We start from the raw sequence: 13,593 nt of genomic DNA, 5'->3' as shown, positions 1-13,593 counted from the left end.
AGGAATGAGGAGTGTGCAGGTCTGGTGGGAATGAAAACAACCATGTAGATGTACTTGTTATGATGTACTTAGAAATCAATAAAGACGTGTGACCACGAGCGATTAATGCTGCTTTTCCAGCCAGAGGCTGGTGTAACAGAGAAACTCCTGCTTCCACCGCCTGCTCTGCTGCTGGAAAGTTACGTCCACGCACGACTTCTTCGCTGAGCTGCCTTCTGCTCCCAGCTTTCCAGGTAGCAAATGCCACCCAGGGACTCACGTTACGAGGGAGTTTTCAGGCAGCTGACGAAGCATTGATTTCGCTTCTGCGTGTATGAGAATGGCAGTTGTGACACCTCGACTTCTGTTCAGGCATGAGAGATGAATTCTGTGAGGTTTTATTTTTTGATACAATCTCCTAATTAAACGGAAGCTGTCTTAAGTATCATAGCAAAATGACAAATGTGGATAACGAATGCTTGTAAAGCAGCAGCTTGGGTTGGCAGTAGGAAAGATGATCACCGAGGAACTCAACTGTAACTCTTTTCTTTGGATGAACTGCCCTTTTCCTTTCAATTATCTTGTGTAGCAAGCAGAACAAATGACGTGCTTTAATAGCTAGCTTAAACAGCCTGGGGGGAGCTGGGGACAGCTAAAGCTGTTTGTGAGGAGTCGGACCACAGGCGGTCCTCTGGGGGTGTCGAGTCCTAGGCGGTGGGCAGCGTGAGCTTCCCAGCTTGAGCATCCTCTGGTGACGGCTGGCTTGGAGAAGGGACAGCCCGTGGAGGTGGGCAGTGGAGTTTGGGGACGTCTTGGAATAAGTACTTGTTGTGTTGGGTGCAGAACCGAAAATGCACTTTGTTAGGTGGTTCTGTCGCGAACAGCTCGTATGCTGCAGTTTGAAACCACAAATTCATGAGATGCTTTGGGCAAGGAAGCCTAAGAAGGCAAGGCTCAGTTTCGAACTCTCCCGGCAATGTGTCTGAGTAAGGTAAAGGCTGTGGATGTCTGATCCTGGTTTGCCTTGTTCTTTTACATAGCTTTCCCCTGTTTTGGGTAGGTGGGAAATGAGGGACGCCCAACTCCCATCTTTCCTGCTTTGCTTCTGTTGTGTTAAACGCTTGCTGGCAAAGCAAATGAGAAGGCAGAAGAGTCAGCCAGAAATTGTAGCTCCCAGTATTAAAGAAAATATGTGCTCCCCTTTGGCAAATCCACAGTCTTTTCACACTGGCTTGAAGGGTTTAAACAGTATGCAGACTTGACCGAGGAAGGGCCCTTACAGTCCCAACAATAACTTGCTGTTAAATAATGTAATTTCAAGGGGACCACTGTACTTCGTGTCAGAAGTCACAACGCAGGGCAGATGGATCTCTACTGAGCTGAGATCGAACCAGAAACTTCACTTCTGTCAGGGGTGTATCCACCAAAGCGGTCCAATTACCACGCTGCCATTCAGAGGAACTAAGTATCTCCAACACCTTACAAAATAGTGGATCTTTCTCCATCAAATGCTATTTGCAGATTACAAATGGCTAGTTGTTATATTAAAACAACAGGGGCTAGAGATAGCTCTTCCTTGGAGCTTTTGTAGGTAAAATTAGTTTAATATTGCATTGTTGGAAACTCTTCTCTTTAAACAAGCAAAATGATTTCCAATGCATTGCGCTAACTGTTAAGATTAGGAGATAAACCAAGTTTAGGGCTCTTTGCTCAGGCCACTGGCAACAAAACACTATTCACACTGTAAGCTACTTAGCAAGGCTTCAGTAGCTTTCTTACCTTCAGTTTTTACAATAAGGAAAATGGCTAATTGCTTCCCTTACACATCCCAACAGCACTGTTTCCATTCTTCCAGCTCTGGGATGCAGAAGACTGCTCCCTGTTAAAGCATTTGGCACTTCGGCCTCTTAGGAGACTACACAGAGCCAAGTGGAGTGTGAGTCCTCCACTGGAACTGGATGGCAGTCGCAAATCATTTTTGTGTGGGACAGCACACCAGCCAGTCATTGTGTGGGAAGTGCTTTGAATTCCCACCAGCACTAAATGTTAATAATTTCATGCTTTCTGCCTTTCTTTTTCTTCTTGAATTTCTCCACATTTCTTTGTTTTCCTTATTGAGCTCTATTTTTTTTTCCTTCCAAATCAATTAATTACATTCCTATCATTCTGCCATATAATGCTGTTGGTCCCACAGATGATATTGCATAAATGTTAACCGAATGAGTGCTGTGTTTTTATCTTTGAGTTCTGTTGTTTTAGTGAATTCCTTAGACATGCGATGCTATATATCCACATAGGATCCTTATCTTAACAGTTTATTTTCTTGTGTAAAAGGTCTGCTTTTGCAAGCCTATTATTACACTTTATTTCATCAGGTTGGTTTCTAAGTACTGAAATAGGATATTTTCCTGTTTCCATAAGATTTTTTCTTAGTGGTTCCTGACTGTAACACATTCTGATTTTTGATAGCCCACTTCCTGTAATCTTTTTCTCTGCGTTTTTATACTGCTCTGTTTTTTCCCCCGGTTCTTGCCCTGTGTCCGTGGAGCACCGCAAAGCCTCTATCCCTCTCATCACTCAGCCAGGCATCGCGGTCAGTTTAGCAGGGTGCCCTGCGTGCCCCATGACAAGGATTGCGTGGCCCAGCTCTCTTCTCCTGTGTTATGAACACGCAGCTCAAGTCATCGTGCTCTTTGGGGGAGTCGGCCGTCAGCCTGGGAGCGGGAGCCATAACACGTCATTAGGTGACTAAAAAGGCTTGGTGAAAACTGTGGCTTTGTCCCAGGGAAGAGGTTGCAATGATTTCACAGGGCGCTCCTTGAATCTGAGCCAGGTCTGCAATGAGCATGAGGTCAGGAGGTCTGCAAGGACTCCTGTATAGCACCAGAAATAGGGGCGTGGGTGGGGATCGAGCTAGTTGCCCAGAAGTCAGTCTTGATCCTGTGGTCACTTGGACCTAACGGAGAATTGGAGCAACGGTGAAGGACCTGGGAGGAGAAGCAAAGCTGTTTAGGGCTCTGTGGACTGCAAGAGCTCCTGTGGAGTTTCTACAGCTGCAGATCTGGAGTTGAGATGAGATAGCACTCATCTTTACTCATTAACCAAAATAACCCTCCTGGCTAGGAGGGGAGAAGTCTACCCAGAGTTGTGGAAGGCTGGACGTGTTCTTGGTAAAGACCAAAGTCGTTATAAGCATGGGTGGTAGAAATGGGTAGGAAGATGGATGCTTTTGTGTGATGTTTATTCTAGAAAAGGTGAACTCTGGCTTTCCGGTCCCAGGTCACCTCAATAAAAGAGTTGTGTTGAAAACCTGAAAGGGTCGTTGAACACTGAGGAAGGAAACTAAAACAGATTGACTGCCGCAGCATAGTGAGCTGTGGATAAATGAACCTTTGGACCCTACGTCCTGCTGTAAGCTTTCAAACCTGAGCACTGCAGGCAATTTGGCAAATCTGTTTCCAAAGTCTATCCAAAACTTCTACCAATCTCATCCTCTCACAGTGTTTTAACTCTTGCAATCCCAGTTATGTAATGCCAATTACTTTTTTTTTTTTTCCCTTGATAGCAGAGAATGTTTTTAATGTTACATTTACAGACAGTAAATGAAACTGCCTTGACAGAAATCCATACTGGGGGTTTTCTGACAGCTTTCCCTGTAGGTTTTTTGCTTTTTTTTTTTTAATATGTATATAACTTTTTGAGAAGGACAGGAAATACAGGTCAGGTGCTGGGAGTGCAGCCTCTCAAGTGCCGTAAGCCCTCATTTTTCTATTTGTTCAACGTCAGGCAAGAGCTGATCTAGAAGGCGGATCTTTCACGTTCTTTTTTGGCTGTGTCCAAACTTCACAGAAGAAAGGTAGTTACGTGATAGCAAGCGTGGCGACTGGGGTCTGTTTTCCTTACCTATGAAGCAGAAGAAGTGTTTGAGATGTTATGGAGCCTAATTCATGTTTGCAAGATGTTCAAACATGCAGATACTACTTGATCACTTCCCAATTGCCCCGACACAAGCAAAAATTGCATAGTGGTATTACCTGAAGTCTTCTGTGTAACTATTCATGTATTATGTGATATATCCTAAAATATTGTAGAGTTTGCTTTTGCCTTCCTTTTTTTTTTTTTTTTTTTTTTTTGTGTGTGTGTCTTTGTTTTGTTGTTTCTGTTTGAATTTTGTTTGAAGGTTTTAGAGGTGTCTAAGGTTTAGCTTGTGCATAGAAATGCTTTGTAGGCATCTGAATATGACAGCAGACCTTTGGTGGGAGATGGGTGGGAATGTAGGCACGAGGCTACAGCTGGATCTCTACTGTGGCATTGAGTTATGAGGGGGAAATGCCAAACTCTCCCAACCTTTCTAGAGTTCACTTTGTTGAGTAGGATTCAAATCTAGTCTGTATGTGGCAATTGTAGTCACTGGCGTTCAGAACTGCTGTGTATATCCTGTCAGGTCAAAATCCATTTTATCCCATGCTATGTAGTACAGTTAGTTGTACCATCTCTCTGAAGGGCAGGATTTACCCCACAGTGAGATACTGGGGTTGTCTGTCATTTCTGACATGCGGAGAATGCCGTGAGTAAACATATTTTGGATTCCAGCTGGGGTTTCTAGTTACAGTTTTTATATTTGACTGCTTTTGTGGCTGGAAACTTTTGCCAGCTGTCAACTTAAGAGCAAGTGGCAATCTGCCTTCTCAAGCAAATGTGGCCTCCATGTTTATTTTCAGTTTCACGTTTGTTATACTCATTGTAGGTTAAAAATCCTGGCATAACATCCTTGACCCTTCAGTAAGATATGGAGTCATCATCTTTCATGGTGCGAGTATGAAATAACTTGCTTCACACAAGTACAAATAGCAGAGAGTCCAGACCCACATAGTAATCAATTTGGGACCGTACTAACTTAGGAGGCTTCATTTTGTTATGGTTTCCGCGTAATGAGCAAAGGGACTTTTTATGTGATACAAAGACTGAGTGCAATAAAGTGTGGCGGGAGATTAAAGTAAACAATTATTACAATGCATATTCTTTTGTGTCTCCTTTTTTTTTTGTTGTTGTTCTTGAATAGATTGAAAACATAGATGCATGCCTGAGTTTCTTGGCTGCTAAGGGGATTAACATACAGGGGCTGTCAGCAGAAGGTGAGTCAATTGGTTGTTTAAGATTTCATTTTAAACGAGGAACTGCTGCTTGTGATTGTAACCCGCACGTCCTGTGTAATGGAAAATTAATGTAATATGAATAATATAAGCTGTTGATGGTCTTCACTCCTTTTTTCCCCTTCTCAGCATGAAAGGTAGGTAAAATAGATATGTAATCTCCGCAAGGCTGACTTGTAAAAATAATTATTCTAATTCAGTAACGTCTTGGTTTATGTCTGTTAAAAAAGAGATTTTTCATCTAAGTCGTATAATTGGTACACGGGTTAGAGTGTAGCTTTTATGGATATTTAATGACTGTTGGGGGCTGCTTGTCTGTTGAGAGAAAAGGTATTTAGTTCCTCTTTCTTCAGTTATTTTGTTGTTGGAAAAAAGATTCTGCTTTTTTATATTTAGATTTCTAAAAAGCGTAATTCCAAGTGTAAGAAATAAAAAAGGGGAAAAAAGAAAGAGTATTGACCTTGAGTTAATCACTTAGCTTATAAATAGCACCAGAATTTCCTAAAAGCTGAACATGACTCAGTGCAGGATACTCCTTTTTTGCCAGTGCATGATATGTGTCGGGGCGTATGGTGGCTGGTGCTCAGAAGCTGTTTAACTGCTGTCTTATTAAAAGATCAAACAGATTTTCCTAATCCTCATCACCAGCTTTCACCTCCGCTTTCATTTAAATATGCTGGAAAAGCATTTGGGTTCAGAAGCTGTTTAGACAAACTTTGAATGTTTTATTACATGACACCTTCTTCAGCATTTCACAGAGCAAATAGTTGGATGTGTGGCATCAGGTGAGACCTGAAGTTAGATCTGGTGAGTAAGTCTCGTTGCAAGCTTAGTTTTGAGGGGATTACATTGTCAAATCATGAATGTACTTTTACTTCTGTGTGAACAATTTAATTGCCTGCATGCGTAAAGCCATGTTTTCTTCCTCTGAGGGAATTCTGTCGCTCAAACAAAAGAGGCAAGAAAGGATGTGTAGGTGTGGTGGGCTGACCCCAGCCCACAGCCAGCAGCTGCTCGCTCACTCCCCCACGCTCCCAGCAGGACCAGGCAGAGAATAGGAAGGGCTAAAGTGAAAAAACGTGTGGGTCAAGATAAAGATAGTGAAATAAGTGAAGGAAAGAGGAAGAAAAAAACAAAAGCAATGCAACGGCAGTCACTCACTGCGACCTCCCACAAGGAGACAGATGCCCTGCCACCTTCTGAGCAATGGCCATGTCCCCGGTACCTAGCCCCCGTTTTACTGCCAAGCATGACGTTATGTCGCAAGGAATATCCCTCTGGTCACCTGGGGCCAGCTGTCCACGTTGTGTCCCTTCCTGACTTCTTGTCCCCCCAGCCTACTTGAGGCTATAAAAAGAGGGAGCCTTGTCACTGTGCGAGTACTGCTCAGCAACAGCAAAAGCACTGGTTTAGCCACAAAGCCAAAACACAGCACGAGCTACTCTGAAGAGCATGAGCTCCACCCCAGCCAGACTCTGTACAGCAGGCGAGGTAACGCATTGTGTTAAAATAGTTGGTGTAAATGGGAAAAATAAGTAAAATTTAATTTCTGTGTCCAAAACCACGTCTTTGATTTTTATAGATAGTCTAAGATCTTCTGTCTGTAAACCTTGCCTATATCCTTATACAATCACAAATGCAATGCACCTTTGCTCCTTTAAAAATGAAAGAAAAAAGGAAGGATGAATGATAGTCTTTCAGGTCATGTGAAGCCACAGAGTTTTTGAAGAGACCGCCAAGTCTTCCCTGTGGGAGGAGAAAATGTTCCCTCTCTTGGCCTTGGCTGTGCTACTGTCAGTGCCCCCCAATGTCTGTGAGCTCTCGTGGACATGGGGTTAAGGATTTTAGACCTAGTGAGCACAGCGTGGAGGGGGAGCGATGATAACCTCATGCTGCTGCAGCTGTCTCAGGCCCTCAAGGAAATGCTGGCTGACCGCAGTTAAACCTTAAGCCCTGGCACCGAGGTGGGACTGCGCAGGACCTCAGTCCATGCCACCCTCAGGGGCTGGAACAGACACTGCTGAATCACAAAGCCATTAGTTTTAATTTCTGTCTAGGTGGAGCAGAATGTGACTTCTTTTTTTAGTGTTGCGGTGTTGCCACCCATACGTGTATTGCGCATTTGCTGGATGCAGAGGGCAGGAATTCCCCCTTACGGAGCAAAGTCTCTTTATTCATAAATAACAGGTGCTTTTTTGCACCCCAAAATGTAAATAAATAGTAGGTAGTGGTGCTGGAATGTATTTAGCATTAGCCCTTTTTATATCAAAACATTTTTATGGTCAGTTTGGTGTTGACAAATTGCTGCTTCCACCTCTGTTTCACAAAATGTGTTTTTAAGCAGCTGAAAAAATCATTTGCACCAATACTGAATTGAGAGTTAATATTGTTCTATTTAGTTTAGTGCTATTTTATCTTGAGTATGTTTTCCTTCCGTTCTTTATTAATCTGTGAGCTGCATGCTCTCAGGTTATGATTGGAAGTCTCAGCTGAAACAATCTTTCCCTTACTGACCGTGAATGATGTTTATGAAACATATTCCAGATAGCCACTGTGGATGAACCGTATGGTGAAACCACCATGTACCCAAGTCTTACATATGTACATTACCTTTCAAAAGTATTCCCAAAATATTTGGGTTAAAATAAAATTATAACAAAATTAAATATTTTAAAAAATGTTCATGAAAAATTACAACTAAAACTTGCATTTTGGCAATTTGCAAAATAGTTTACGTAATTCCTTGGTGTCCTATAAGGGAAGCCCCCTACATCATCCTGGCGTATGAGATTCTACAAGTTACTTTAACACGTATATTTTAAATGTAATTTCACAAAGCTTGTGACAGTTCATAAGCAAGGAAAACAAAGTAGTGGGTATTTAGTACTTTTTTTCCTAACCTGATATTATGAGAACTAGTAGGAGAAGGGCTGGCTGGACGTTAGCTGTCCTTTTCTATAGCTTATCCTTCAGCTGGGTTAGAACACCCATAACAAATCTTTTCCTCCCTTTCAGCCCAAGTACCACCTGCATTATATGCCTAAATAGCTCAGTTACAATCAGAATTCTCACATCAAGAAAATAAGGTGTGAGCTAAAATTTCTAAATGTAGAAAGTTTGTTTACTGAGAAATGATTAAACAGAAAATGCAGGTCTGAGTCCATAATAAAAGCCAACTTTAACCTGGATGTGATATGTAAACACTGTAAAGATGTAACATATTTCATATAATTTACCTGTTTTGCAACAATGCAAAATCTAAGAAAAATAGCAGATTAGTTGGTGAGAAAACAGCGTGCAAAATTGACGGTGTAGTGTTCACACTGGGGAGGGGAAGGCATGTTTCACGTTCATAGCTTTCCTGCCAAATCACAAGTCAGACTCATCAGCACACTATCCCATAGTTTCTGCAGATTTAATATCTTTTTTTTCTTTCATGCTGTCGCATTTCCTAGGAATTAATAGAATTAATATAGTAAATCATATGGAAGCTAAGAAGAGACCAGTAATGCCTTCTGAAGGAGAACATTTACTGGGTTTGCCACTAACATTTAAAAAAAAAAAAAAAAAAAGTCACCGCTAAAGAGAGGGGAGAGAAGGAACATTTTTTATAAAATGAAGCTAAAAGACATGAATTCAAATAGAAATTAAGTTTCTGTTCTGAGAGACCATCCTTAGTTGTGCTGTGGAAGAAGGGGAGAACCCAACAGGAGAACACAGAATCACTTAAAATTAAGAGTGTTGTAACCAGGCAAGCAAGCTAGTGTTTCTGCATAAGTTGCCAAGACCTGCTAGGTCAACTGCAAATAATTGTGTTTACTCCATTGGCAGAGCCTCATCTAGGAGGAAGTAAGAGATTGTGATTGCTTCCAAATGGAAATAAACATTAAAGCCTCTCCCAAGTTGCTTGAGAATATGCATTTTTCAATAGTGCAGCCGTAGTACGGAGGGAAGTTGATAATGTATCCAAATTAGAATTTGGATAACTCCTAAATACTGAAATAATTTGGGACTTCATGTGTAATACCCTTCCAGTGTAAAAAATAAAAATAAAAAAATATCCTGCTTAAATGTGTGACACAGGCTTTTATGGATTTCTGTATGTGAACTTTTATGGATTTAGGCAGTGAAGATGCTTAAGGATCTGTGTTCTCTGATGATGACCATAGAGATAGGCCCCCTGCTTCAGCAACATGGAGCCACCGAAGTCTTCCCGTCTCAAAAATTTTAAACTCTAACATCTCTATTTGTAGCTCCTGAAGAAAAGTATGGAGATGCCAGTTCTCTTCCCTTCTTGCTGCTGGTTTTGCTGGTTGTCCATACCCATGCTCTTACTTCTTTCCACAGCTGGGTTTTGGGCTCCTGGAGCTGCAGCTGCCCAGCTAAGCATGCCATCCTTCACACACTGTTTCCTCACTGCCAAGATTTTGAAGATTATGGAGAACATAAATGTGCAGTAGAAACTGAATTCAGAGATAGCAGCTGCACCTCCTCTGGGTAACAGATTAGCTGGATAACGATCAGCTGAGCAAATCATGAAACCATAAAGCGATGAAAGGAAACCTCTTACTAGACTTTGGAACCACTGCTATCGAACTTAGACTTTTGCCTCTGAAATGACGTCTGTGCTTCTGTAGGTAAATGGGTTTCAGTGTACACGCTCTGCAGTCTTGCTGTCAATCCATTTTAGTTCCTTTCCAGTATCAAGGTGGAATTTTGATTTCTGTAGCACAAATGCCCCACAAAGCAGTTTTGGACATACCTGAGAGGAGGGTGTGTTCACTTACCAAGTTGGCAGATTTTGATTCTACCACATGGAGCCCGTGTGTTATTAAGATTCCTTTGGTCTGATAAATTCTTTATTTTTTGGCATAAAAAAAAATGCATGCAGACAAAGCAGGGAAAAAACATAATACCTTTTTTAATTTTGCTGCCCTGTTTTTATAGAACTCCCAATGTTGTTTATACTCAGATCACATTCCTCAGTGGAGTCTACAAAGTTCATCCCAGCACTCTTCTGGTAGCTTTTTTCCCTAAAGTCAGCTTAGAGCCAGTCAGCTTTGAGCTGCGTGGTGGCTGAAGTTGAATCTGTCTGCACCTCACAGATATATCCAGGATTAACTGTGAGGTACGCGTACCTCTCAGAATTTTGTCTTAAATTCAGACCTACCTTTGGCTCTTTCCCTCCCCTGCCGTCATTCATTATGGACAGAATTTCCTGCTTTTTACATTTTTTTCTTTTGTTTAGCAGACCATTGGGTCTCACTTGTTGAAGAAGGGGTGATGGGGACTGCATGCAGAACTCAATGGCCAACTATAAGAGGCTTGCGCAGAGTGACAGACACACGCATCCACTATCCCTAGGCATGAAAATTACATATATGTGACAGCCCCATTTTCTGGCAGGAGCTCTGCAAGCTATGGAATATGCAGTGGTTCTTCATTTGTACTCCTCCTAGCCGATTTGGCTAACTATTCTTCTCCATGTAAACTAGCTGAACTAGCGCCACATGCTTTACAAAATCAGACACAAAATAAGCTCTTGACTAAATAAGAGCGGTAGGCCATTTCGGTTGTTCTCCCTTGGTTTGCTTTGATCTCTCTTTTGTATATAATTAGTTTATGATTTGCGGAAATTTCATTTGCAAGTGTTCGAGGGATCAGATAAGGGCTTTTCTCTATAATCTATCCAACAGACCTTTCTTTTCTTTACCTTTTCCTTGTTTCACGAGGTATTTTTTCATTGATATTTTTTTCAATTTCCACGAAGTCCAGTGTATTTTTGTGCAGAAAGAGATGATTGCCAAGCTATAATTATGGCTGTAGGTGAAACAAGCAGCAGCAGAGCCATTACAGCATGGAAATTCCCAAAGGGTGGATTTGTGTGGATTCACTTAAAACCAAATTCCAGTCTCTTTTCAAATATCTCAAGTGTCTGAAATATACAAAACCAGTTGGGGCTCCAGATTTAAAGTGAGTGGGTGACATGCTTGCCCTTATCTGGGTGGCTACCCTTATTTGAGCTGCCCATGGCCAGGAGGGGAGGTAAGGCAGGAGGCAGGAGAGGACGGGCAGGGTGCCATGGGGTTGAAGTGCTCTTCCCGTGCGAAGGGCAGGGGCGAGCTGCCAGGTGAATTACCTCAGTCTGTTTTTAAGATAAGGGAAACAGAACTACCTCTAAAAGTCCCGTCTGAAATATTGCACTTAAAACCCAGAGGGAAAGAGGCTGCTCCTCCTGAACCTTACTAAATTGTTTTTTTTTTTGTCACCTTAAGCACTTCAAAAGCAGGTTTCTCTTCTGATTAGGACAGAAGACTCACAGCCACAGAAGTCGACAGGTTTTAGGTGGGGTTATTGTTTTAATTGCCTCTCACTTCACATTGAAATCAGGGCCTTGTTTTCAATTGCGTGTCACTTTGCTAAGTTTAAACATGTAGACTCACATTTCTTTTATCTCCTGGCCCTGATTTCTTTTATCTTCTGGCCTGTGTTTGTGCAGTTAAGCTTCCCAGTGCCTCTGGGGCAGTTTAGTTATGCTTTGGCCTGTGATTAAGTGATACTTTCCTTACAATCCCCATGAGTAAATCCAGTTCTTTGCTAGAGATAAGGAAATCCTTTTTACTGTTCTTTTGTGTCTTTTGTGTCTATTTTGCTTTATTGTCTGCTTCCATCCAGTATCCTCCCTAGCCAAACACAGGCAGATTAGACAAGGAAAGAGCCTCATGTAAAGGGTGATGGGGGAGACTGGGTTTGTGGCCTGACGCTGCGTGGGGGCAGGAGTAGACTGGGAAAGGGAGCAACAAGCAGGATTCACTGGGATCCCACTGTCCTGGAAGGGGCTACAGTTGGCTAAGAGAACAAAGGAAGGCAGAGGATGACAACTCTGGGCCCTCATTTAAGCAGGAGAACAGGGTCCTGGTGGGATAGAGCCTTCTAGAGGGGCGGGGAAGGAAACTGCGGGGGACTGCGGGGAAGGAAAAGGGGGAAGGAGATCGAGTCAGAGGAGAGGAGTGCCCTCGGTCTGGGTAATGACCAGGACTGCTTAGATAAGGTCTCAGGGTGACTGAGGACATGAATATGGGCCCAGACAAAATTAAGGAAGAAAGTAAATTACATCAGCTGCTAGGAAGAAAAGGTAGATTGAGGCTTAGCTAGGGAAGGAAGCAGAGGTTGGATGCTTGTATAGTAAGGGGAGCAAACATTAATATGTGAGCTTCATATTTGCTGTGTAAAGGGCTTGTGATTAAGAACGGAGCCTTGCTACATAGCAAAGATGAGCAATGCACTGAGAAAAGTGACTGGGAGAGGGAATAAAGGATAGAGCAGGGCCCGCGAATTTATTCATTCACTGTCAACCTACTTTTAAGTACCTCGGGTATCCATTCTGTATCAGCTTGTGATAGTATCAAATTGGCAATTATCTGTTCTAATACAGCAGTCTTGCACAATAATCATGTTTTCTGGTGTATAACTTGCACCAGATCTTCTTAATGGAAATGATAAGTCTGATATTCCAGAAATGATACAATGCAGCATGATAACTGAGTAGTTTCTCCTCTTCATTCAAATTTGGGACTGAAATTATTTACAGCATGATGTTAATGCATTTGTTGCTGTGTTGTGTTTTTTTTTTTTATTGTTGTTGTCTTTTGTTTGTTTTAGTTACTTAAGTTTAAAGGAACTGTTTAAAGGAATTATCTTTTTAAGCACACTAACGTTAACACAAAATAGCAGAAATAGAAGACGTCTATTGCAGTTACTGCAGGGGAAAACTAATGTATTTGTAGTTGGTGCTCACTGGTAATCAGCTGTAATATAAATGAGATTTGCAGAAAGTCTGTCATGTCTTAAAGAAAACGAGTTCAGATGGTGTTAAGACTGCACTGTTAAAAAGAAACAACAGCTGATGGCTAACTGAGTGACTTCTCAATATTGCCTTACAGAAATCAGGAATGGGAATCTAAAGGCCATCTTGGGCCTTTTCTTCAGTTTGTCTCGATACAAGCAACAGCAACAGCAGCCACAGAAACAGCAACCACAACACCATCCATCCCAGCAACCTCCCCCAGTGTCCCAGCAAACAGGACCTCCATCTCAGTGCCAGGTCGGGCTACAGCAACAGCAGCAACAGGTGCCAGCTTCACTCCAAACTCAGTGCCAACAGCCCCAGCAAGCTGCACAGCATCAGTTAAAAGCACAACCAGAAATGCAGTCAAGGTGGGAAAATTTCCTCTTTTTTTTTTTTTCATTGTTTGTTTGTTTTTCTTCTTAAAGGTCTTCAAGAGTCAAAGAATCTGCTTTCTTTAGTTCTACTCTAGAATAAAGTCAGTGTTGGAAATTGAGTACTGGGTAGCAATTGACTTCACACCTTTGTAAGTCAAAGCACGTGCTTAAATATATTCTCCATGTTACAAGTACTTGGTTCAGTGGGTGCAGAATGCCTGCAAGACCACCATATTTT

The 13,593-nt window shown here is 42.0% G+C and overlaps 1 protein-coding gene across 5 annotated transcripts in view; it reads left to right on the top strand.

Annotated features, from left to right (window-relative positions):
• Nucleotides 1-13,593, top strand: part of NAV2 (neuron navigator 2) — a 224,661-nt gene that overhangs the window by 75,123 nt on the left and 135,945 nt on the right. For all 5 annotated transcript variants that reach the window (XM_084521979.1, XM_084521976.1, XM_084521978.1 and 2 more), the window contains exons 4-5: nucleotides 5,042-5,114; nucleotides 13,076-13,349. In XM_084521979.1, the coding sequence (XP_084378105.1) occupies nucleotides 5,042-5,114; nucleotides 13,076-13,349 (347 nt within the window). The remainder of the gene's footprint in view (nucleotides 1-5,041; nucleotides 5,115-13,075; nucleotides 13,350-13,593) is intronic.

The sequence above is a fragment of the Aythya ferina genome (genome assembly GCF_964211825.1).
Source record: "Aythya ferina genome assembly, chromosome: 5".
NCBI classification, from domain to species: domain Eukaryota; kingdom Metazoa; phylum Chordata; class Aves; order Anseriformes; family Anatidae; genus Aythya; species Aythya ferina.
Note: the sequence above shows the minus strand (reverse complement) of the source record. Positions and strands in the feature narration are given on the sequence as shown.